Below are 27,317 nucleotides of genomic sequence, written 5' to 3' on the forward strand. Positions count from 1 at the left end.
AAACAAACAATGAGGGCAATAATTGAGGGTTTTTTTGTGGTTTTCTATAAAAAATGTTAATTACAAAGCAAGCATGAGTGTGAATGTAGCCTTATATGTATGCTTGGTTGTGAGGTATATTGTCATCATTCCCTATTCTTTTTTCTCTGCAGGTTATTTTTGAGGCACTACACAATCAGGAACCACGTGGTTATGTGGTGGGTTGGATCATTGCCATTAGCTTACTAGTCGGGATCCTCATATTTCTTTTGCTGGCTGTACTGCTGTGGAAGGTGAGCTACACAGAAACCCCGAGGAAATGAGATGCTAAATGTAGCTATGTGAATCTGTCCTAGGCTCATTCCATTGCATGTAGGATCTTTGTTAAGTGGTTAATGAAAAGTTATGCCTGCAATGGACTGGCTGCACTGAATTGAAAGTCATCTTGTTTTTTGTTATTTTTAGTTTTCATTTTCATTTCCAGTAATGGGCTGCTTCACCTCATTTTCAGATAAACATTCAAGTGAAAAGTTGGAGCGATACATATATGTAAACTGTAGTAAAATGCGGGCCCTGCTGCAATCTTTTTTTTCCATTTTTTACAGAATGTTTACTAATAAACTAACATTTCCAACTACATTTATTTTTTATCTTAAGTGCCGGCAAATCCTAGACAAGTGCTTCTCACTAATTAGAATATCATCAAAAAGTTAATTTATTTCAGTTCTTCAATACAAAAAATGAAACTCATATATAGAGTCATTAGAGTGACCTATTTCAAGTGTTTATTTCTGTTACTGTTGATGATTATGAAGAAAAAAAAATTGCAACGCAGTTTGCAGAGCGCTCACATGAAAGTCGCAGGGGGCCAGTGGTGAAGAAAATAAAAACCTTTAATCCACAACCACTAAGGTGGTTTTTATTTTCTTCAACACTGGCCCCCTGCGACTTTTATCTGAGCGCTCTGCAGACTGCATTGCAATTTTTTTTCTTCACACTCCATCCCTCCCTCGGGGGAATACAGCTAGAGCTGCTACAGATGGACCGCTTGTAACTCCCCTTACCTGCCGACAGGACTATTCCCCAGTGCTCCCCCAGACCGCGCTTCATTTCCTTGCAATGCTGATGATTATGGCTTACAGCCAATGAAAACCCAAGAGTCATTATCTCAGTAAATTAGAATACTTTATAACACCAGCTTGAAAATGATTTTAAAATCTGAAGTGTTGGCCTACTGAAATGTATGTTCAGTAAATGCACTCAATACATGGTCGGGGCTCCTTTTGCATCAATTGCTGCATCAATGCGGCATGGCATGGAGACGATCAGCCTGTGGCACTGCTGAGGTGTTATGGAAGCCCAGCTTGCTTTGATAGCAGCCTTCAGCTCGTCTGCATTGTTGGGTCTGGTGTCTCTCATCTTCCTCTTGAAAATACCCCACAGATTCTCTATGGGGTTAAGGTCAGGCGAGTTTGCAGGCCAATCAAGCACAGTGATACTGTTGTTTTTAAACTAGGTATTGGTACTTTTGGCAGTGTGGACAGGTGCCAAGTCCTGCTGGAGAATGAAATTTCCATTTTCAAAAATCTTGTCGACAGAGGGAAGCATGAAAAGCTCTCAAATTTCCTGGTTGACGGTTGCACTGACTTTGTTCTTGACAAAACACAGTTGACCTACATGAGCAGGTGACATCGCTCCCCAAACCATCACTGATTGTGGAAACTTCACACTAGACCTCAAGCAGCTTGGATTGTGTGCCTCTCCACTTCATTATATTCCATGTAAGTCTGCGGTTATCCAGCTTTCTTGTGCAACCACTTTTTCCTTCCACTCAACCTTCCATTATTATGCTTGGATACAGCACTTTGTGAACAGCTAGCTTCTTTAGCAGTGACTAGTGTTGAGCGATACCGTCCGATACTTGAAAGTATCGGTATCGGATAGTATCGGCCGATACCCGAAAAATATCGGATATCGCCGATACCGATATCCGATACCAATACAAGTCAATGGGACATCAAGTATCGGAATGTATCCTGATGGTTCCCAGGGTCTGAAGGAGAGGAAACTCTCCTTCAGGCCCTGGGATCCATAGTGAGGTGTAAAATAAAGAATTAAAATAAAAAATATTGATATGCTCACCTCTCCGGCGGCCCCTGGACATCACGCTGGTAACCAGCCGGCTTCTTTGTTTAAAATGAGCGCCTTTAGGACCTGCGAATGACGTTGCGGCTTCTGATTGGTCGCGTGCCGCCCATGTGACCGGCACGTGACCAATCAGAAGCCGCGACGTCATTCGCAGGTCCTTAATTCCTAGAATTAGGAGTTTTGTGAATGAGAATGACGTCGCGGCTTCTGATTGGTCGCGTGGCGGTCACATGGGCGGCACGCGACCAATCAGAAGCCGCGACGTCATTCTCAGGTCCTAAAGGCGCTCATTTTAAACAAAGAAGCCGGCCGGTTACCAGCGTGATGTCCAGGGGCCGCCAGAGAGGTGAGCATATCAATATTTTTTATTTTAATTCTTTATTTTACACATCCCTATTGATCCGATACCCGATACCACAAAAGTATCGGATCTCGGTATCGGAATTCCGATACCGCAAGTATCGGCCGATACCCGATACTTGCGGTATCGGAATGCTCAACACTAGCAGTGACCTTTTGTGTCTTACCCTCCTTGTGGAGTTTGTCAGTGACTGCCTTCTGGACATCTGTCAAGTCAGCAGTCTTCCCCATGATTGTGGAGCCCACCGAAACAGACTAAAGAGACCTTTCTAAATGCTTAGGAAGCCTTTGCAGGTGTTTTTTGTTAATTATTCTAATTTACTGAGATAATGACTTTTGGGTTTTCTTTGGCTGTAAGCCATAATCATCAACAAGCAGAAATAAACACGTGAAATAGATCACTCAACTTTTTGATGATATTCTAATTTAGTGAGAAGCACTTGTATGTATACTTTTAATACGACTTAATCAGTGTCCCTCTGAGACTTTCAGCCCTGTTTATTAATATGTTTGTGCCAGAATTCTATTGTAGAACCCGTTAATAAGTCACAATATTTTCATGCTGCTCGAATGTTGCGCACAAATATTTTGACATTTGGAGTTTATATGCCAGTCTCAGCCAGCAATGCCAATATAGGCTTAGCATAGTGAGCTTGGACATTGCTACCCCATGTACACTTGTCTTGTCTAAAAAATACTGTACATCTTTACCAAGCAGTAGAAGACAGGCAGAAAAAAATTGTTACTGCAGAGACAGAATACACTGAGTTTGTTTGTAAGACACACAGGACTATAAACAACAAAGAAGCCACATATAAAAACAGTAGGAGACATTCAACCAAGATTATTTGCAAAATGGCTTCATGTTTTTTTTCCAGGATACATTGGAACAACAAAAATATGGTTCCAAAAGTGGCTTTTCCCTCTGAAAGTTATTCTGGGATGTAAAGCTTTGGTGAATTAACCAGTCAAATACTGTACTCATAAAACTTTGTGTGCTTCTTGGGATGTTAGGCACACCATGAATTCTTTAATGTTAATAACTATGGTAGGAAGTTGTGTAAAAACTTTTGGAACACTGACACACTGAGATTAGGTGTTAGCAGCTATGAAGCCATTGTAAAAAAAGTGAAGCTTCTTAGCAGGGATATGGGACACTTTACAGTGATTCTGTGCGGAATCAGGACTTTATAGAATATGTTAGAAAATACGAAGTGCTTTTTATTAAGGAACTTAATCCAAGCTGATTTGAAAACCCCTTAATAGAGCTGCTTCTGCTCTGTCTTCTGGCATTCTCTTCAATTCCTTTGGCCGATGTGCTTGTGAAAAAAAAACATTCCAAGATGCATTCCTTGATTTTGCCTTTGTGGATATCCTATTACTCATTTTATTGTGACTCATTTCCCAATTTCTGCCCTGGAAATAATTAATGGCCAATAATAAACGGCACCCCAGCCACATTGCGTTAATGAGGGAGTCAAGTCTTTTTACAAACCCTCTGAGTCCAGTTTCAGGTGAAGGAAACTGAGTTCAGAATAGAATACAGAATAGTTCATTTCGTCTCTTTAGCTTAGAATGCTTGGATGAACTTTTATAGCTGTAAATGTTATTTTCAGCTGCATATGCACCATATGGAAGTTCTGTCCAGTAAATGATTACTGTCACATCTCCTGCTGGAATGCATTAGATGCATGAATGTACTTGATAGCTCTGAAATAGAGATGAAAAGAAGGTCTCCAGGAATACAAGAAATAACACTTTATTAGCAGTATTATTTATATGTTGTATGAGAATAATCCTATTCTGTTATAGAGATGCTAAATACCGTAAGTAGTATTGGATACATTAGACTGCAATGCTTTCCCATCTAAAGTATTGAAAGTGCGGACTAGGAATGAATCCTATACAGGTTGTATTAAAACGTCATGCTGGGGCATACAAGCAGGGCCGGCGTCAGCACCCGGCACTCCGGGCAAATGCCGGGGCCCTGGGGAGAGAGGGGGGCCCACTTACAGCTGGGAGAGCAGAGCAGGAGATAACATGCTCTCTCCGCCCACAATGTCACTGCTGGCTGCGTTCTCTTAACCCCTATGTGCCAGCTCTGACACAAGCATCTTCTCACTCAGTCAGTGCAGCCAGGCAGGCACACATAGGGGTTAACAGAAGGCAGCCAGTGTGACTGTTTGTGGGCGGAGAGAGCACGTTTCTCTGCTCTCCCCCCTGGGTGGCTGCAGTGCTGAGCTGAACTTATCAGGCAGATTCCGAGGAGCTCCATCCTACCAGTGCCTGAGTGAGTGTTATGGTATCCAGCAGTGGTTGAAGTTGTGGCTCAGTCTGCTGCTGTCTGTCTCCGCTGCCTAAAAATGTGGGTGATGTCTGGAGGAGCAGCTGGTGGGGTGCAGCCTGTAGCCACCCAGCTCTCCCAGAATACATGCATGCTGCACCAAACCTGCACCAGTGGGATAGGAAGAAGCTTAACCCCTTCCCATCTTTATGAAGGTTATTGCTAAACCTTAAAGATAACAATCCGACCCGCATAAATGGGGTTAACCAGATGCCAGGAGGAAGGGGAGCTGCTGCCATGGATAAAACTGAGCTGTGGGCTGTACCTTGGGGCCCCGTGGCCCCAGGCTGGTGACTGGAGGGACTCTGCCCAGTGCTGGCATGTGGGTGATTTCTGCTCCGGAGTCTCAGCTTCTCTCCTCCACATCACACTGTGCAGTCACAGCAACATTAGTTGTCTCTGTCCAGGTCCCAGCAGCTGCCACTGCTCCCACCAAGGACATGGCATCACGTAACCCTTCCCCTGCAGCCACCAGCAACAAATCCACATTATTCCTTGATTAAATAAGGTTCCAACCCAATAGAGGAGCAGATATTTCCTGCTGCCATTAGGGTCCGGGAGGGGGTGACCTGTGACATTGGCTGCCCTGCTACTCTGTAGTGGGGGGTGACAAGTGTAACATGGGGTAACGATGACAGAGAAATGCACAGGGTAATAGTGAGCGCGACAGAGGGCAGTGTATGGTGTGGAGCAGTCAGGGGGTGGGCTGCAGGATCCCCCATACTGTACATGACTGCCCGGGACAGGGAGGCGTTTAATGAGCTTCTAATGACAGGGCACTAATTGGGTCATTAGGGTTTGTGGAAAGGATTCAGCATCAGGTCCCTCATTAATGCCCGAGCCGCCTGTTACTTTGTAGCACAGATCTGTAGGGGCCGCAAAACCAAACAATGTTGTTTATGTAGAAAAGTCTTTGTTTCATAGAAAAACTCAAAACAGAAAAGCACCTCTCCTGTATATATACACTGCACAGCACCTTTCCTCCTGTATATATACACTGCACAGCACCTCTCCTGTATATATACACTGCACAGCACCTTTCCTCCTGTATATATACACTGCAGAATTTACAATAGCTGTCACTCATGTAAGAAGTGAAATCTGGCATTGTACTATACATTTCTCTGCCGTATCTGTGCATCATAAATCGGAGTATGTGTTAAAGGGGGGGCCCACTGAGACTCTTTCGCCCGGGGCCCTCGAAAACCTGGAGCCGGCCCTGCATACAAGTCTTGTGGCCCATAGCAGTTGTCCTAACTGGGTCCACCCCCTTCCTATAAAAAAAAACATTGGTGTCGCAGGAGATCATATCTCATGACCTTGCAGCCCTTGCCACGTAGTTTTGGTCCTATTGAAGCCCCTTAGAGTTCCAACGCGCTAAGATGGAGAAAGCTGAAGGCACCTTGTTCCATCATTGATTTCAACTGTATCTGCATTCAAGATGCAGATACATTTGAAAGTGTGATACCGGCTAGTGGCTGCGTGGTCTGCTGCTATTAGTGGTACTCCACTGGTTACATAAAAAAGATGACTACTTAAACGGGTTGCAAAAATGAAAATCTAGCATCCGTTTCTTATGTTAAGAGCCTCGTCTATTTAGCAAAAAAAATTAAAAAATGGAAAAGTCGCAACTTCAGATCCAAATCTTAAAAAATTGTGCAAATGTGTTTCAGACAACTGCCCTGAATCATTGCAATGATTAACTACAGTCGTCTGTAAAGCGTTTGCACAATGTTTTAAGGTTTACCATAGAGTTGTTGTCTCAAGTTACAAGGATTTCACCTTTAAATGGTCTGTCTGGAAAGAATTAATATTGTTACTCGAGGGGGCAATGTATATTTAAGTGGAATTATGATATTTTTCATGTAAGGATGATCTTGGATCAGAAATATATTTTTGTTTGGGTAAAGGAAAAAAACACTATAGAGCAGAAAAAGGGACACAGCTGAATGGGAACCATAAGGAGGTATAGAGTTGCATCACTTTTTAGTATTAAAAAAAGATATGGCATACAGTGACATGTACAAGTTTGGGCGCTCCTTGTCAAAATTACTGTTATTGTGAACAGTATAGCAAGTTGAAGATGAAATAATCCCTATAAGGACTAAAGTTAAAGATGACACATTTCCTTTGTATTTTAGGCAAAAAAAAAATTATAATATTTTACATATTAACCCCTTAATCCCATATGACGTACTATCCCGTCAAGGTGCCCTGGGACTTAATTCCCAGTGACGGGATAGTACGTCATATGCGATCGGCTGCGCTCACGGGGGGAGCGCGGCCGATCGCGGCGGGTGTCAGCTGCCTATCACCTATTTGCTGTGCAAACTGTCAGATCAGTGATCTGTGATGTCCCCCCCTGGGGCAAAGTCAAAAAGTAAAAAAAAAAATTTCCACATGTATTAAAAAAAAATAAATTCCTAAATAAAGAAAAAAATATATATATATTATTCCCATAAATACATTTCTTTACCTAAATTAAAAAAACAAACAATAAAAGTACACATATTTAGTATTGCCGCGTCCATAACGACCCAATCTATAAAACTTTCCCACTAGTTAACCCCTTCAGTGAACACCGTAAGAAAAAAAAAATGAGGCAAAAAACAACGCTTTATTATCATACCGCCGAACAAAAAGTGGACTAACACGCGATGAAAAAGACGGATATAAATAACCATGGTACCGCTGAAAACGTCATCTTGTCCCGCAAAAAAACGAGCCACCATACAGCATCATCAGCAAAAAAATAAAAAGTTATAGTCCTGAGAATAAAGCGATGCCAAAATAATTATTTTTTCTATAAAATAGTTTTTATCGTATAAAAGCGTCAAAAAATTAAAAAGATGATATAAATGGGGTATCGCTGTAAACGTACTGACCCGAAGAATAAAACTGCTTTATCAAGTTTACCAAACGCGGAACGGTATAAACGCGTCCCCCAAAAGAAATTCACGAATAGCTGGTTTTTGGTCATTCTGCCTCACAAAAATCGGAATAAAAAGCGATCAAAAAATGTCACATGCCTGAAAATGTTACCAATAAAAACTCGTCCCGCAAAAAACAAGACCTCACATGACTCTGTGGACCAAAATATGGAAAAATTATAGGTCTCAAAATGTGGAGACGCAAAAACTTTTTTGCTATAAAAAGCGTCTTTTAGTGCGTGACAGCTGCCAATCATAAAAATCCAGTATAAAAAAATGCTATAAAAGTAAATCAAATCCCCCTTCATCACCCCTTTAGTTAGGGAAAAATAATAAAATTAAAAAAATGTATTTATTTCCATTTTCCCGTTAGGGCTAGGGTTAGGGTTAGGGCTAAGGTTAGGGTTAGGGCTAGGGTTAGGGTTGGGGTTAGGATTGGAGCTAAAGTCAGGGTTAACGTTGGGGCTAAAGTTAGGGTTAGGGTTGGAGCTAAAGTTAGGGTTAGGGCTAAAGTTAGGGTTAGGGTTGGGGCTAAAGTTAGGGTTTGGATTACATTGATGGTTGGGATTAGGGTTTGGATTAGAGTTAGGGGTGTGTCAGAGTTAGGGGTGTGGTTAGGGTTACTGTTGGGATTAGGGTTAGGGGTATGTTTGGATTAGGGTTTCAGTTAGAATTGGGGGTTTTCACTGTTTAGGCACATCAGGGGCTCTCCAAACGCGGCATGGCGTCTGATCTCAATTCCAGCCAATTCTGCGTTGAAAAAGTAAAACAGTGCTCCTTCCCTTCCGAGCTTTCTCGTGCGCCCAAACAGGGGTTCACCCCCACATATGGGGTATCAGCGTACTCGGGACAAATTGGGCAACAACATTTGGGGTCCAAGTTCTCTTGTTACCCTTGGGAAAATAATAATTTGGGGGGGCTAAAAATCATTTTTGTGGGAAAAAAAGATTTATTTTCACGGCTCTGCGTTGTAAACTGTAGTGAAACACTTGGGGGTTCAAAGTTCTCACAACACATCTAGATAAGTTCCTTGGGAGGTCTAGTTTCCAATATAGGGTCACTTGTGGCGGGTTTCTACTGTTTGGGTACATCAGGGGCTCTGCAAATGCAACGTGACGCCTGCAGACCAATCCATCTAAGTCTGCATTCCAAATGGCGCTCCTTCCCTTCCGAGCTCTGCCATGCACCCAAACAGTGGTTCCCCCCCCACATATGGGGTATCAGCGTACTCAGGGCAAATTGTACAACAACTTTTGGGATCCAATTTATCCTGTTACCCTTGTGAAAATTCAAAACTGGGGGCTAAAATATCATTTTTGTGAAAAAAAAATTTTTCACGGCTCTGCATTATAAACTGTAGTGAAACACTTGGGGGTTCAAAGCTCTCAAAACACATCTAGATAAGTTCCTTAGGGGGTCTACTTTCCAAAATGGTGTCACTTGTGGGGGGTTTTAATGTTTAGGTACATCAGGGGCTCTCCAAACGCGACATGGTGTCCCATCTCAATTCCAGTCAATTTTGCATTGAAAAGTAAAATGGCGCTCCTTCCCTTCCGAGCTCTGCCATGCGCCCAAACAGTCGTTTACCCCCACATATCGGGTATCAGCGTACTCAGGACAAATTGCACAACAACTTTTGGGGTTCAATTTCTTCTCTTACCCTTGGGAAAATAAAAAATTGGGGGTGAAAAGATCATTTATGTGAAAAAATATGATTTTTTATTTTTACGGCTCTGCATTATAAACTACTGTGAAGCACTTGGTGGGTCAAAGTGCTCACCACACATCTAGATAAGTTCCTTAGGGGGTCTACTTTCCAAAATGGTGTCACTTGTGGGGCGTTTCAATATTTAGTCACATCAGGGGCTCTCCAAACGCAACATGGTGTCCCATCTCAATTCCCTTTCGATCTCTGCCATGCGCCCAAACAGTGGTTTACCCCCACATATGGGGTATCAGCGTACTCAGGACAAATTGTACAACAACTTTTGGGGTCCATTTTCTCCTGTTACCCTTGGTAAAATAAAACAAATTGGAGCTGAAGTAAATTGTTTATGAAAAAAAAGTTAAATGTTCATTTTTGTTTAAACATTCCAAAAATTCCTGTAAAACACCTGAAGGGTTAATAAACTTATTGAATGAGCACCTTGAGGGGTGCAGTTTTTAGAATGGTGTCACACTTGGTTATTTTCTATCATATAGACCCCTCAAAATGACTTCAAATGTCATATAGTCCCTAAACATATTGGTGTTGTAAAAATGAGAAATTGCTGGTCAACTTTTAACCCTTATAACTCCCTAACAAAAAACAATTTTGGTTCCAAAATTGTGCTGATGTAAAGTAGACATGTGGGAAATGTTACTTATTAATTATTTTGTGTGACATATCTCTGTGATTTAAGGGCATAAAAATTCAAAGTTGGAAAATTGCAAAATTTTCTAAATTTTTGCCAAATTTCCATTTTTTTTCACAAATAAACGCACGTTATAGCAAAGAAATTTTATAACTATCATGAAGTACAATATATCACGAGAAAACAATGTCAGAATCGCCAAGATCCGTTGAAGCGTTCCAGAGTTATAACCTCATAAAGGGACAGTGGTCAGAATTGTAAAAATTGGCCTGGTCATTAACGTGCAAACCACCCTCGGGGCTTAAGGGGTTAAAAATTACAAAAAGGAAAATGGGCTGATGCAAATGGTTTGGCACCCTGCATGGTTAGTAACTAGTTTCACCCCCTTTAGAAAGTATCACAGCTTGCAAATGCTTTTTGTAGCCAGACAAGAGTCTTTCAATTCTTGTTTGATGGATTTTCATCCATTGTTCCTTGGAAAATTCTTCAAATTCTGTGAGACTCCAATTCTGTGAGATTGCATGCACTGACCAAAGGTGCCCATACTTTTACATGCCACTGTATCCTTCTGATATTTGTGTATGGTGTGAATAAAGCATTAGTCAGTTCTAACTCTTTTCACAGTAAACTACTTTCATTAGATCTTCTTACATGTGCAGTTCTTAAGGCGCCCGCCTCTTAAAGAATTATAAAGAGTAGTATACAGCACTCCTAATTTCAGAGCAGGTGCCCAAGTATGGTAACCAGCCCGTGTGTAGCACCATGAAAAGAGCTTGGCACTCAAATTGATGAACGGTGAAACAGTCTCTTTATGTTGTTGCAATCAAAAGTTGAACGTTTTCTGTCTTAACCCAGATCTTCATCAGAACTGATTGTCAGAGGTTAGAGGGGGATCATGTATATAGCCATGTGCGTGGCAGAGCTTGGTGTATGCGACATACGTCGCTAAAGAAAGGTGCCCTTTCGAAGGACGTTGCATACACCAAGCTCTGCCACGCGCATGGCTATATACATGATCCCCTGCTAACCTCTGACAATATATACAGATACCAGGTAGCTCTTGCACCTGTCTGTTATGCGGATGAGTGCACGGAGCTGTAAGCAGATCCTATCGTATTTGCAGTTTGTGGAGGCGATTGCCCCAAGAGATCCCACATGTATCTGAACTCGGTGTAAGGCCATATCAATTACCTTTATAGTTACATAAGGTGAAAAAAGACCCCGGTCCACCAAGTTCAACCTTTTTCCACCAATTGTACATTTTGTCACTAAATTAACTCTAACCCCCAATGTTATGTGTATTGAGGAAATCATCCAGCCCTTCTATAACGGCTGTTATAGTGTCTGCCATTACTACCTCTTGTGGTAGGCACTCCACAGTCTGACAAATATTGATACAAAATACTGACCAAATACTGAGGAGTGATTAATGCCTAAGGACCCATAGGCACTCAGGCAGATTATAGTATGTGCCTCTTGTGGGCTATTATCACTGGATTATAGTTTTGTACTGCATATATCCATAATATGTCTCTACATTGCTGATAATGTCGCAGTCAATACCATGTAGTAAATTACAGTTCTTTTAATATGAGTGTAAAAATATTTTTTTTTACTTTTGGTAGACATAAATAGTTCTCCTATTTTATTTGGCTGTAAGTTCACTTTGTGAGTGAGGTTTGGGGGAAACCAGGACCTCTCATACCATAGATCTCATGCCAGCGTGCTCCACATGAGAACACGTTACTCAGAAATCCTGGCTGATTTCTTAACAGGCTATGTGCGTAGTCGGTAGAAGCGGGCCAGGGCTGTTTTTGAAAAACATCTAAAATAGAGTGAATAAAACTGTTCTATTAGTAAGAAAAAAATTGTTATGCTCACATTTCTAATTGCTAAATATTATTTTATTATAATACGATTATTATAATATTAAGCATCATCCTCACACACATGAGTGCACTGTGTGTAATATTCTTTAGTATTGTAATAACAGAAGTTGAAGTAGAAGCGAGAGGGAGAGAATCAAAATTCTCACATTAAGGGCTCCTTTCCACTTGCCAGGAAAAAAACGGTCCGATTTACGGACCGAAAAAACGGATGTAACGTATGTGATTGTCATGCGAGTGTCATGCGATTTTTTTTTTTATCGCAACATCCGTATGACATCCGTATTGCTGTCCGATTTTAACACACCGGTGTCCTTTGAAAAGCCGGTAATTCAGCGCAGTGTACAGTAAAATCACACTGACAGCTTAGAATAGAATAGATATGCACACATAGAATAGGTATATATACATATATATGCCAGGGAGACACCTATATATTTATATTTAATGCAGCGCTAGATAGCAGAAAAGCCGGTAAATCAATTGTCGGCTTTTGCTATCTCCTTCACAAACCCGACATCTAGATGGGGGGGGCAATAACCATGGACCCTCTCCAGGCTATTAATATCTGCCCTTAGTCGCTGGCTTTACCACTCTGGCGGAGAAAATTGCCAATTTTTTCCGCGATTTAACCCTTAAATTTACTGGCTAGAGTGCCCAAATTTTGCACATACACACTACTAACATTAGTAGTGTGGAATATGCAAAAAAAAAGGGATATGAGATGGTTTACTGTATGTAAACCAGGTCTCATATCATGTCGGGTTTGGGAAGGAGATAGGAAAAGCCGGCAATTGAATTACCGGCTTTTCTGCTATCTAGCGCTGCATTAAATATAAATATATATATATATAGGTGTCTCCCTGACATATATATATGCATATATACCTATTCTATGTGTATATATCTACTCTAATCTAACCTGTCAGTGTGATTTTACTGTACACCGCGCTGAATTGCCGGCTTTTCAAAGGACACCGGTGCGTAAAAATCAGACAGCACTCGCATGATGCGAGTGCTGTGCGTTTTTTTTGTCGCACCCATTGACTTGCATTGGCGAGTCTCGTCCGAGAATTGCAGCAATACGCAGCATGCTGCGATTTTTTTCTCAGTCCGATTTCGGCTACTAAACCAGGATGCACTGCACCAGTCCAGCAATGATAATCTCCTACTGATAAAACACTCATTATATTGAAAAAACTACGCAAAGTCTAATAAATGATACACCACTGAAATCGTTGTCTCAGCCCCTACTTCATGCTGCACTCAGATTACATAAAAAGGCAGGCCAGTGTCAAACCCAAGTAGAATTTTGTCCTGTACATCTTAAGGGTCCTCTCCCCTTCTTTGCTAGTCGGTAATTGTAATTAATAGAAGTATTTTGTATGAAAACTCTTTTCACATGTACAGGAACATGGAATCAATGGTGCTTTAAAAATCAATAATAATAAGTAAATAAGTAAAAGGCAGCAGAGTTGTAGTTAACTGTGTGGATCTTGTAATAGAATAAGCAATGAAGAATCTAGCACCAGCAGCAGAATAAATATGTATAACTGACAAGGGACAGGATGTCAGGGAGAATTTTTTTAGGGTGGCATGCTCTGATATTGGCTCTGAGACTCTAGCCTGGAATTGATCTGCTGAACAGTCCCAATCATTGTCACCAAGATACGTGACTTAAGATACTGCACAGAGTTGAACAGCAATTAGGCTGAAGTATGACGCTTTTCAGCCATATTCCGGATTTAAAAATATGCATGAGCTTTATTCCAACATGAATAAAAAACATCCAACTAGGAGATTTTTTTCCCCATTATATTTGGAATGTACAAATATCCTTGGATGCCTATGTAACAAATGGTCACGGTACCCGCAAAGTTAAGCTATACTCAGAATGGTATCATATATAACCACTAAACAAGGTTCTGCATTAGTAAGCACTGCAGTGCAAGAAAAAAACAAAAAAATGCATATGAACCAAATATCATATCTATATCTAATAGATACAAAATATATTACAAAAAATTCAAAAAATACCGTACACATATGGGACAGATTAAAATCCAAGTGTGAAGCAGCCAGCATAAAACGTGCACCACACATAATGAATGGCAACACCAAAAATGTGAAATACCCTGATTGCTATCAGTGAGATATATATGTAAATCAGAAACTGCTTGTCATAAAATATCAATTAATAGGCAAAAATGCATATAAAATGCAAAAATATGCAAACAAATACTTTTTGAATAAAAACAATATATATAATAGGGAGTTGAGCAAATTTTTCTAAATTCAATTCCAATTACGATCGGCAGCAACTATTGTTTTTGCAATATTCGCGGAATGTAATTGGATTGAATGGGAGTAGAAATGAACGAACTGATCATCAAACATAAATTCGGCACGAATAGGGTAGCAATATGGCATGAATATGTCAAATTCATATTCAGCGACCAAATCTGAACATATTTGCTTCACTCTAATAATAATCTCACAGTGGGTAAAGAGCACAATAATAGTGAATATACAGGGTGGGCCATTTATGTGGATACACCTAAATAAAATGGGAATGGTTGGTGATATCAACTTCCTGTTTGTGGCACATTAGTGTATGGGAGGGGAAAAACTTTTCAAGATGGGTGGTGATGATGGCGGCCATTTTGAAGTTGGCTATTTTAGATCCAACTTTATTTTTTCTAATGGTAAGAGGGTGATGTGACACATCAAACTTATTGAGAATTTCACAAGAAAAAACAATGGTGTGCTTGGTTGTAAGGTAACTTTATTCTTTCATGAGTTATTTACAAGTTTATGACCACTTATAAAATGTGTTCAAAGTGCTGCCCATTGTGTTGGATTGTCAATGCAACCCTCTTCTCCCACTCCTGACACACTGATATCACTACCACAGAAGAAATGCTAGCACAGGCTTCCAGTATCTGTTATTTCAGATGCTGCACATCTTGTATCTTCACAGCATAGACAATTGCCTTCAGATGACCCCAAAGATAAAACTCTAAGGGGGTCAGATCTGGAGTCCTTGGTGGCCATTCAACTGGCTCACGATGACCAATCCACTTTCCAGGAAACTGTTCATGTAGGAATGCTCGGCCCTGACACCCATAATGTGGTGGGGCACCTTCTTGGATTATGGATTAGTAATGGAGAGGCGTCATCTATAAGACAACCTTCCATTACTAATCCTGTAAATATATCTAATATATAAAGCTGAATGTGTGTGTATGTATGTGTGTGTGTATGTCCGGGATTGGCATCGGAACTGTCGCAGCTACAGCCACAAAATTTTGCACAGTCACACGTCTGGACCCTGAGAGCATCATAGGTTATGTTATGAGGCAAAATTTTAACCCCGCACATTCCAATTCACCAAACAATTTTGCCCCTATCTATACAATGGGGAAAAAGTGAAAGGAAAAGTGTTGGAGGCAAATTGACAGCTGCCAGATGTGAACAAGGGGGACTTAAAGAATGAGCACCAAAGAGTATATACCGTACATTTGCTAAGGTGGGGCCCCAACATGGGATAATCACCACACATGGGGATATGAACACACACACAAAATGCACCACACATACCACGTGCTTGAACACATATACCACCCTCAGCACACATTTCACCACACATACACCAACCTCGCCACATAAAAGTCAAAACACAAAGATTGCAACTCAAATCTCGCCACGCGCAAAATTTTCCACGTGCAAAACTAGGCTCACGCAAAACTCGCCACACGTGCAAAGCTCACCTCATGCAAAAGTTGCCTCACACAAAACTTGCACTTACTCAAAACGCACCACACATAAAACTCGCTACATGCAAAACTCGCCATGCGCAAAACATGCTGCACACAACTTGCTACACTAACCTGTCACATGCAACTCGACACACAAAGTTGCTACACGCATGTCGCCACACAACTCATCTCACAAAAGTCGCTACATGCATGTCGCCACACGCAACTTAACACACACAACTTGACACATGAAACTCGCCCTAAAACACACACAAGTCTGGTATTATCCTTAAAAAATAAAAATCTGATTAATAAACAGACAAACTACAAGAGCAACAAATGTACCATATAGGAAATACGGTAGCTGTCAGCCACATGACCTGTCTAGTATGTGTGAGCTAATATCTACTGCCAGGGGGAGGGCTTCCTGTTGGCTGGGGATTTTTCAGGCTGCCAATTTAGGTTACAAATACTGAGGTAAAAATACTGACCAAATAACGTGTGAACAAGGTCTAATACAGGAGGAGATGACACAGAGATATGTTGTATATACAGGAGGAGATGACATACAGGTATATACTATATACAGGAGGAGATGACACATAGGAATATACTATATACAGGGGAGATTACACACAGGTATATGCTATATACAGGGGAGATGACATACAGATATATACTATATACAGGGGAGATTACATAGAGGTATATACTATATACAGGAGGAGATGACATACAGGTACATACTATATACACCGGAGATGACTCACAGGTATATACTATATACAGGGGAGATGACATACAGGTATATACTATATACAGTGGAAATGACATACAGGTATGTTGTGAGTTCTGTTTTTGGGCTCCCTCTGGTGGTTACTGATGGTACTGGGTGACTTGTCTTTCCTGGGTTTCTGGGTTCCACCTGTTCCATCAGCATATGGGAGTTTCCTATTTAACCTGGCTTTGCTGGCATTTCCTCGCCGGTTATCAATGTATCCAGTGTGTCTTGTTACCTCTGCTCCCTGCTCCTAGAACCTTCTGGACAAGCTAAGTTTGGATTTTCCTGTTTGGTGTTTTGCTTAATTTGGTTTTTAGTCCAGCCTGCAGATATGTGATTCTCTGCTGCTGGTTGCTCTAGTGGGCTGAAATTGCTTTTCATGTGCCATGAGTTGGCACATGAGTTCAAGTAATTTCAGGATGGTTTTTTGAAGGGTTTTTCGCTGACCGCGCAGTTCACTTTTGTATCCTCTGCTATCTAGCTTTAGCGGGCCTCATTTTGCTGAAACTGTTTTCATACTACGTATGTGCTTTCCTCTCATTTCACCGTCATTATATGTGGGGGGCTGCTATTTGCTGTGGGGTATTTCTCTGGAGGCAAGAGAGGTCTGTGTTTCTTCTGATAGGGGAAGTTAGATCTTCGGCTGGAGCGAGACGTCTAGGATCATCGTAGGCACGTTCCCCGGCTACTTTTATTTGTGTGTTAGGTTCAGGGTCGCGGTCAGCTCAGGTTCCATCGCCCTAGAGCTTGTTTGTATCTGTGCTTGTCCTTTTTGTGATCCCCTGCCATTGGGATCATGACAGTATAACCGGCCCACAAAGTGTTAATTGTATTGGCTGAAGTAGGAGGATAAGTAGTCTGAGGAAGTTTTTTTTTTTTTTTTCCTCTCAGAGTTTGCTGCCTAGCCTTATTGCAGCCTGGCTACTTCCTCCTCCTCTTAATCTTTGAATGGCTCTGATCTCAGCTGTTTATCATGGACGTCCAGAGTTTGGCTTCCAGCCTGAATAATCTTGCCACTAAGGTTCAAAATATACAGGATTTTGTTGTACATGCTCCTATGTCTGAACCTAGAATTCCTGTCCCAGAGTTTTTTTCTGGAGATAGATCTCGTTTTCTGAATTTTAGGAACAATTGCAAGTTGTTTCTTTCTTTGAAATCTCGCTCCTCTGGAGACCCTGCTCAGCAAGTCAAGATAATTATATCTTTCCTGCGGGGTGACCCTCAGGATTGGGCATTTGCATTGGCACCAGGGGACCCTGCGTTGCTTAATGCAGATGCGTTTTTTCTGGCATTGGGTTTGCTCTATGAGGAACCTAACCAAGAGATTCAGGCTGAAAAAGCTTTGTTGGCCCTCTCTCAGGGGCAAGATGAAGCAGAAATTTATTGTCAAAAATTTCGGAAGTGGTCGGTACTTACTCAGTGGAATGAGTGCGCTCTGGCTGCAAAGTTTAGAGATGGCCTTTCTGAGGCCATTAAAGATGTTATGGTGGGGTTCCCTGCGCCTGCTGGTCTGAATGAGTCTATGACTATGGCTGTTCAGATTGATCGGCGTTTACGGGAGCGCAAACCTGTGCATCATTTGGCGGTGTCGTCTGAACCGTCACCTGAGATAATGCAATGTGATAGAATTCAGTCCAGAAGTGAACGGCAAAAGTATAGGCGGAAAAAAGGGTTGTGCTTTTATTGTGGTGATTCAGCTCATGTTATATCAGCATGCTCTAAACGCACAAAAAAGGTTGATAAGTCTGTTGCCATTAGTACTTTACAGTCTAAGTTCATTGTGTCTGTGACTCTGATTTGTTCATTATCATCCATTTCCGTCGATGCCTATGTGGATTCAGGCGCTGCCCTGAGTCTTATGGATTGGTGATTTGCCAATCGCTGTGGGTTTAGTCTGGAGCCTCTGGAAGTCCCTATTCCTTTGAAGGGAATTGACTCTACACCTTTGGCTATGAATAAACCTCAGTACTGGACACAAGTGACCATGCGTATGACTCCCGTTCATCAGGAGGTGATTCGCTTCCTGGTACTGTATAATTTGCATGATGTTCTAGTACTTGGTCTGCCATGGTTACAAACTCATAATCCAGTCCTTGACTGGAAATCAGTGTCTGTGTTAAGCTGGGGTTGTCAGGGGGTTCATGATGATGCACCTCCGATTTCTATCGCTTCATCTACTCCTTCTGAGATTCCTGTGTTTTTGTCTGATTATCGGGATGTTTTTGAGGAGCCTAAGCTCAGTTCGCTTCCTCCTCACAGGGATTGCGATTGTGCTATAAATTTAATTCCGGGCAGTAAATTTCCTAAAGGTCGTTTGTTCAATCTGTCAGTGCCAGAGCATACTGCTATGCGGGATTATGTTAAGGAGTCCTTGGAAAAGGGACATATCCGTCCATCTTTGTCCCCTTTGGGAGCAGGTTTTTTTTTCGTGGCCAAGAAAGATGGTTCCTTGAGGCCTTGTATAGATTATCGTCTTTTGAATAAGATTACCGTAAAATATCAGTATCCTTTGCCATTGTTGACTGATTTGTTTGCTCGCATTAAGGGGGCTAAATGGTTCACTAAGATTGATCTTCGGGGTGCGTATAATCTTATACGAATAAAGCAAGGTGATGAGTGGAAAACCGCATTTAATACGCCTGAGGGCCATTTTGAGTATTTGGTAATGCCTTTTGGACTTTCTAATGCTCCTTCAGTCTTCCAGTCCTTTATGCACGATATTTTCCGTGAATATCTGGATAAATTTATGATTGTGTATTTGGATGATATTTTGGTTTTTTCTGATGACTGGGAGTCTCATGTTCAGCAGGTCAGGAAGGTGTTTCAGGTCCTGCGGGCCAATTCCTTGTTTGTAAAAGGCTCAAAGTGTCTCTTTGGAGTCCAGAAGATTTCTTTCTTGGGGTATATTTTTTCCCCTTCTACTATTGAGATGGATCCCGTCAAGGTTTAGGCTATTTGTGACTGGACGCAGCCTACATCTCTTAAGAGTCTACAGAAGTTCTTGGGCTTTGCTAATTTCTATCGTCGTTTTATAACTAATTTTTCTAGTGTTGTTAAGCCTTTGACGGATTTGACTAAGAAGGGTGCTGATGTTGCTAATTGGTCTCCTGCGGCTGTGGAGGCCTTTCAGGAACTTAAGCGCCGGTTTTCTTCTGCTCCTGTGTTGCGTCAGCCAGATGTTTCGCTCCCTTTTCAGGTTGAGGTTGATGCTTCCGAGATTGGAGCGGGGGCGGTTTTGTCACAGAGAAGCTCCGATGGCTCAGTGATGAAGCCATGCACGTTTTTTTCTAGAAAGTTTTCGCCGGCTGAGCGGAATTATGATGTTGGTAATCGGGAACTTTTGGCCATGAAGTGGGCATTTGAGGAGTGGCGTCATTGGCTAGAGGGTGCTAGACATCGTGTGGTGGTCTTGACTGATCACAAAAATTTGATTTACCTTGAGTCTGCCAGGCGTCTGAATCCTAGACAGGCTCGTTGGTCACTGTTTTTCTCTCGTTTCAATTTTGTGGTTTCATACCTGCCAGGTTCAAAGAATGTGAAGGCGGATGCTCTTTCTAGGAGTTTTGTGCCTGACTCCCTTGGAAATTCTGAGCCCTCTGGTATCCTTAGGGATGGGGTGATTTTGTCTGCTGTCTCCCCAGACTTGCGACGTGCTTTGCAGGAGTTTCAGGTGGCTTAACCTGATCGTTGTCCGCCTGAGAGACTGTTTGTTCCGGATAATTGGACCAGTAGAGTCATCTCCGAGGTCCATTCTTCTGCGTTGGCAGGTCATCCTGGAATATTTGGTACTAGAGACTTGGTGGCCAGGTCTTTTTGGTGGCCTTCCTTGTCGAGGGATGTGCGTTCTTTTGTGCAGTCTTGTGAGGTTTGTGCTCGGGCTAAGCCTTGCTGTTCTCGGGCCAGTGGATTGTTGTCACCTTTGCCTATCCCGAAGAGGCCTTGGACGCACATTTCCATGGACTTTATTTCGGATCTCCCTGTCTCTCAAAAAATGTCCGTCATCTGGGTTGTGTGTGATCGCTTTTCTAAAATGGTTCATCTGGTACCCTTGCCTAAGTTGCCTTCCTCCTCTGAGTTGGTCCCTCTGTTTTTTCAGAATGTGGTTCGTTTGCATGGGATTCCTGAGAACATCGTTTCTGACAGGGGATCCCAGTTTGTGTCTAGATTTTGGCGGACTTTCTGTGCTAAGATGGGCATTGATTTGTCCTTTTCGTCTGCATTCCATCCTCAGACGAATGGCCAGACTGAACGAACTAATCAGACCTTGGAAACTTATTTAAGGTGTTTTGTTTCTGCTGATCAGGATGACTGGGTTACCTTTTTGCCGCTGGCCGAGTTTGCGCTTAATAATCGGGCTAGTTCTGCTACCTTGGTTTCTCCTTTCTTTTGTAATTCGGGGTTTCATCCTCGTTTTTCCTCTGGTCAGGTGGAACCTTCTGATTGTCCTGGAGTGGACATGGTGGTGGATAGGTTGCATCGGATTTGGAGTCATGTGGTGGACAATTTGAAGTTGTCCCAGGAGAAGGCTCAGCAGTTTGCTAATCACCGTCGCCGCGTGGGTCCTCGACTTCTTGTTGGTGACTTGGTGTGGTTGTCTTCTCGTTTTGTTCCTATGAAGGTCTCTTCTCCTAAGTTCAAGCCTCGGTTCATCGGTCCCTATAGGATCTTGGAAATTCTTAACCCTGTGTCGTTTCGTTTGGATCTCCCGGCATCGTTTGCTATTCATAATGTGTTTCATCGGTCGTTGTTGCGGAAGTATGAGGTACCTGTTGTTCCTTCTCTTGAGCCTCCTGCTCCAGTGCTGGTGGAGGGAGAATTGGAGTATGTTGTGGAGAAGATCTTGGATTCTCGTGTTTCCAGACGGAAACTCCAGTATTTGGTCAAGTGGAAGGGTTATGGTCAGGAGGATAATTCTTGGGTGGTTGCCTCGGATGTTCATGCTGAGGATTTGGTTCGCGCTTTTCATAGGGCTCATCCTGGTCGCCCTGGTGGTTCTCGTGAGGGTTCGGTGACCCCTCCTCAAGGGGGGGTACTGTTGTGAGTTCTGTTTTTGGGCTCCCTCTGGTGGTTACTGATCGTACTGGGTGACTTGTCTTTCCTGGGTTTCTGGGTTCCACCTGTTCCATCAGCATATGGGAGTTTCCTATTTAACCTGGCTTTGCTGGCATTTCCTCGCCGGTTATCAATGTATCCAGTGTGTCTTGTTACCTCTGCTCCCTGCTCCTAGAACCTTCTGGACAAGCTAAGTTTGGATTTTCCTGTTTGGTGTTTTGCTTAATTTGGTTTTTAGTCCAGCCTGCAGATATGTGATTCTCTGCTGCTGGTTGCTCTAGTGGGCTGAAATTGCTTTTCATGTGCCATGAGTTGGCACATGAGTTCAAGTAATTTCAGGATGGTTTTTTGAAGGGTTTTTCGCTGACCGCGCAGTTCACTTTTGTATCCTCTGCTATCTAGCTTTAGCGGGCCTCATTTTGCTGAAACTGTTTTCATACTACGTATGTGCTTTCCTCTCATTTCACCGTCATTATATGTGGGGGGCTGCTATTTGCTGTGGGGTATTTCTCTGGAGGCAAGAGAGGTCTGTGTTTCTTCTGATAGGGGAAGTTAGATCTTCGGCTGGAGCGAGACGTCTAGGATCATCGTAGGCACGTTCCCCGGCTACTTTTATTTGTGTGTTAGGTTCAGGGTCGCGGTCAGCTCAGGTTCCATCGCCCTAGAGCTTGTTTGTATCTGTGCTTGTCCTTTTTGTGATCCCCTGCCGTTGGGATCATGACACAGGTATATACTATATACAGGAGGAGATGACATACAGCTATATACTATATACAGGAGGAGATGACATACAGTTATATACTACTAGATGGTGGCCTGATTCTAAAGTATCGGGTATTCTAGGATATGTAGGTAGTATATAGCACAGGCTACGTACTATATTGCACAGTGACGTAGTATATAACACAACGGACGTAGTATATAACATAGCTACGTAGTATATAACAGAGCTACATAGTATGTAACACAGTGTACGTAGTATATAGCAGAGCTACATAGTATATAACACAGCCACGTAGTATATAACATAGCCACATAGTGTATTGCACAGGTATGTAGTATATTGGTCAGCCATGTAGTATATAGCAGAGCCACATAGTATATAACATAGCCACGTAGTATATTGTAGAGCCACGTAGTATATTGTAGAGCCACGTAGTATATTGCACAGGCACGTAGCATATTTCACAGCCATGTAGTATATAACACAGTCACGTAGTGTATTGCACAGCTACGTAGTATATTGCACAGCTATGTAGTATATTGGTCAGCAACGTAGTTTATAACATAGCCACGTAGTATATTGTAGAGGCACGTAGTATATTGCATAGGTACGTAGTATATTGCACAGCCACGTAGTATATTGCACAGTCGACGTAGCATATAACAGAACCGACACAGCCACATAGTATATTGCACAGCTACGTAGTATATAACACTGAACGCTTAGTATATTGCACAGCCACGTAGTATATTGGACAGTCACGTTGAATATTGCACAGTCACATTGTATATTGCCCAGCTACATAGTATATAGTACAGAGATGTAGTATATAACAGAGCCCACGTAGTATGTAACACAGCCCACGTAGTATATAGCAATGTAGGCACTATATGCATGGTTAAAAAAGACTTAAAATAAAAAATAAACATATACTCACCTTCTGAAGGCTCCTTGAAGTCCTGGCGCCTGTGTGCGGTGCACACGGCAGCTTCCGGTCCCAGGGTTGGTATGAGCGCAGGACCTGTGATGATGTCGCGGTCACATGATGGTGACGTGATGACAGGTCCTTCTCGCATAGCATCCTTGGCACCGGAACCTGCCGCTTGCACTGTCGAGGGCAGCATGCGACATCGGAAGGTGAGAATAACCTTATTTTTATTATTATTATTTGTAACATTAGATCTTTTTACTATTGATGCTGCATATGCAGCATCAATAGTAAAGAGTTGGTTGCACAGGGTTAATAGCAGAGTTAACGGAGTGCGTTACACCGCGATCCGTTAACACTGGCATTAAACCTGTGTGGGCGCTCAGCGTTTGACTGCAGGGCAGTAAAGCAGCGGCCATTTCGCTGCCAGACTATGGCTGTCGCTGTTTGGTCGGGGCAATGGTCGTGGGCGTTTTGCCACGACCAATCAGCGACTTGGATTTCCATGACAGAAAGAGGCATTGTGACAGAAAGACAGACAGACAGAAAGACGGAAGTGACCCTTAGACAATTATATAGTAGATATACAGGGGACATGACATACAGGTATATACTATATACAGGGGAGATGACATACAGGTATATACTATATACAGGGTAAGTGACATATAGGTATATATTATAAATACACGAGAGATGGCATACAGGTATATACTATATACAGGGGAGATGACATACAGGTATATACTATATACAGGGGACATGACATACAGGTATAATATGAGGGGAAAATGTGAGGTGTGAGGTGAAAATGAAAAGGTGTGAGATGAAAATGAGAGGAGTGAGGGGAAATAATGGAGTGATCGGAAAATGACAGGGGTTAGGGGGAAAATGAGAGGCGTGAGGGGGAAAATGAGAGGAGTGAGGGGAAAATGAGAAGTGAGGGGGAAAATGAGAGGTGTGAGGGAAAAATGAGAGGTGTGAGGGGGAAAATGAGAGAAGTGAGGGGGAAATGAGGTGTGAGGGAAAAATGAGAAGTGAGAGGGAAAACGAGAGGCGTGATGGGAAAATGAGAGATATGAGGGAGAAAATGAGAAATATGAGGGGGAAAATGAGAGGTGTGAGGGGGAAAATGAGAGGTGTGATGAGAAAATGAGAGATATGAGGGAGAAAATGAGAAATGTGAGGGGGAAAATGAGAGATGTGAGGGGGAAAATGAGAGAAGTGAGGTTTTAGAACTAACTACAGTTAGTTACTATGCCCGGGCAATGCTGGGCTCTTCAGCTAGTTGTAAATAAAGACACAGCAAGAATAAAGTATTTTATTTTAAATAAAATAAAACACACTTTTACTTTTTTATTTAAAAATAACAAAAACCGTTAGGTGAGTATAACGCCTAATTCCACCGAAGCCTTCGTATTTTGTAATAAAACAAAAATGACAAACAACAATATCGCTCACCTCTCCGTCATTCTGTCCCACGCCGTAATCCATGTCTGTGGGATCAACCGTTTTCAACCTGGACGGTGCCAAGATGTGACCACCCAGGCTGAGAACCACTGGTGACTGATCTGCCACGAGCACAGCCTCAGTGACTAGCGGTGATGTCATCGAGGTTACCTCTGGTCACTGAGGCTGCGTTCCCAGCCGGGCTAAATTGTGGTGACCTCAGTGAGATCTCTGATAGCACAATTCCCAGCCGGTTCTCTCTCTTTTCTATCTATCTTTTTTTCTATTTGTTGTTTCCTAATAGTGATTGTTAAAGCAAGCAACCTTTGGAACAAAATTGTGTTTTTGTTTTGTTTTTTAGATGGGCTTCTTCCGCCGGAGGTATAAAGAAATCATTGAAGCGGAACGGAATCGAAAAGACTACGAAGAAAGTTGGGACTGGGTACAGAAAAGTCAGTGAGAGGCATGTGCCAGCCCAGTCACCTGACACACATTTGCTAGCTAATTGGCTCTGCTCTTGTATCTTCCATATGTGGAAGAAAAAAAATCTTCTCCAGATTTTCTGGAGGCTTGTTGATGCTGTGTATTCCTTAATCAGGCTGACTAGCAAAGGAGAGTGTGTCCTAAACAACCACTGAATCAACACAACGTGACTGAAGAAAGACTGTTCCCTCTTCAGAGATATGGCCACCATACTGCAGACAATAGCAATGAAGCCATGTAGTATAAAGTATGTGGTGTAACGTCAGGGAAAAAGCGGTTTCCAAGAAGTATTTTTTTTGTTTTTAATCGACTTTTATACTGAACTTGTCTATATTTGAAGATATACTGTATGTAATGAAGAGCTGTACAATTCTCTAACACACTGATGCCTGGCTACTTGTACAGATCCCACCTAATGTATTAGGTGAAAGCAATTCTACATAGTTGCACTGAACTGCAGATTGTTAATGCACCCCCTTGGGACAAAGTTCCCCTAGATCAGTGGTCTCCAACCTGTGACACTCTGGTTTCTGTGGAACACCTAATTGGCACATTGGCAGGAGAACCACAGGCTGCTGACTTTGTGCTCCCTTTGGTGGGATGATTGTCTTGTCCTTGGATATTGTATACATGTATAGAGTAATACAAACGCTTCTGTACAGAAATCACACACACTCGCGTGAACTATCATGTGTATCAATAAATTATTTGACTTCCCAATCATCACTCATTACCTCGAATACATTTGTGTTATACTATACAGGTGTGTGAGCTCTTCTGTAAAGAAGAAGAATAAATAATTATTATTGCTGCTTTGTAATTATCATATATTTGAGTTTTACATGATCCGTTTCATCGTATTAATTAGAGAAAATGGCAACAACAGATAACGTCAGGTCAGTACAGGAATAAAAATTCTGACTACTCAGAAACATTATCAGTTTATGTAATACACTAATGCAATATTTTGTAAACAATTCATACCTTTATGAGTTACTGACAGGACACCACAGATTTACATGGGGTAATTAATTATATCAGTACCACCAAGCCTAATTTGTTATATTATTGGGTATTATTGTCACGCGTGTAATATATATATTCACTAATTTACAGACTTACTGACTCTTCTTTTCATGATGGAACCATGTCTGGCTCATACCTGAGTGGTTATTATGTTGTACTTTTTACACCAAGCTCGGACCCTTTCAATTTGTTATTCTATAACTTGGAAAAGCAACAGGCCAGTGAATTGTAGAGAAGAAGCATACAGCATAATAAGCTCTAGTCTTCTATCTCACATACTACTTTCTCTCGTAAGATATGTGTTAATAGTAGGGATACCTGCCACATGTTTGTCTCTCCCTATTTTTTAGTATAATTTTTTATCATTATTTTTTATTTCACTTAACAGCTGATAAAATGTCATTTTGTTAAATTTTTAACATGTTTGGAAATGGAAGCAAGGCCTTAAACCAGAGGTGGGGAACCTCTGGCCTGCAGGTCGTTTATGGCCCTCGATGACCTTTTAACCAATCCCTGGGCAGATTCCTGGGCTAGAAGCAACCGGCCCTTTAATTTCTTCTTGCTCTGTAAGCACGTGCATGCAGTGTTAACTACTGAATCCAGGCAGGCACATGCAGTGAAAGACTATGTCCTGACTCCAGTGCCAGCATCAGGACGTACTTTGTGAGTGGAGTTAGCACTTGATTTGTACAACAACTAAAGGATGGTATAAATATCCAAATGGTCCTCGGCAGAAAAACCTTTGCGTAAAGGAATAACCTAAAAACCCAGCCCAACAGAGGCAGTAAGGCCTGAGACTTGCATCATTCACATCTCTAAGAGTTCTTTCGGGGCTTACGTCTGAAATCCCTTGCAAAACGGGTCCGGACATATGTGATGACGAGGCCTTAGACTGTAATGATGTAGACAGAGCGAACCTGCACTCTGACATGCACCTTTTTCAGGCATGTACACCTACAAGAGGCGGACACTTAGAGGCAGTCTGCTACGTCTGGGGGTCCCTCTCCTGTAGGCGTACAATCCTCAAAATGGTGCACATGAGCATGTTCGTTCTGTCTACATCATTACAGTCTAAGGCCCTGTTGGCCCATACATCCAAACCCCGTTTTGCCGGG

General features: G+C 42.1%; 1 protein-coding gene across 1 annotated transcript in view; it reads left to right on the top strand.

Moving 5' to 3' along the window:
- ITGA9 (integrin subunit alpha 9) overlaps positions 1-26,290 on the top strand; it is a 720,867-nt gene extending 694,577 nt beyond the window's left edge. The window contains exons 27-28 of the mRNA XM_069730329.1: positions 153-272; positions 25,055-26,290. Of these exons, the coding sequence (XP_069586430.1) occupies positions 153-272; positions 25,055-25,153 (219 nt within the window). The 3' untranslated portion in view covers positions 25,154-26,290. The remainder of the gene's footprint in view (positions 1-152; positions 273-25,054) is intronic.
- Positions 26,291-27,317: the final 1,027 nt, after the last annotated feature.

Source organism: Ranitomeya imitator, chromosome 6, assembly GCF_032444005.1.
Source record: "Ranitomeya imitator isolate aRanImi1 chromosome 6, aRanImi1.pri, whole genome shotgun sequence".
Classification (NCBI taxonomy): domain Eukaryota; kingdom Metazoa; phylum Chordata; class Amphibia; order Anura; family Dendrobatidae; genus Ranitomeya; species Ranitomeya imitator.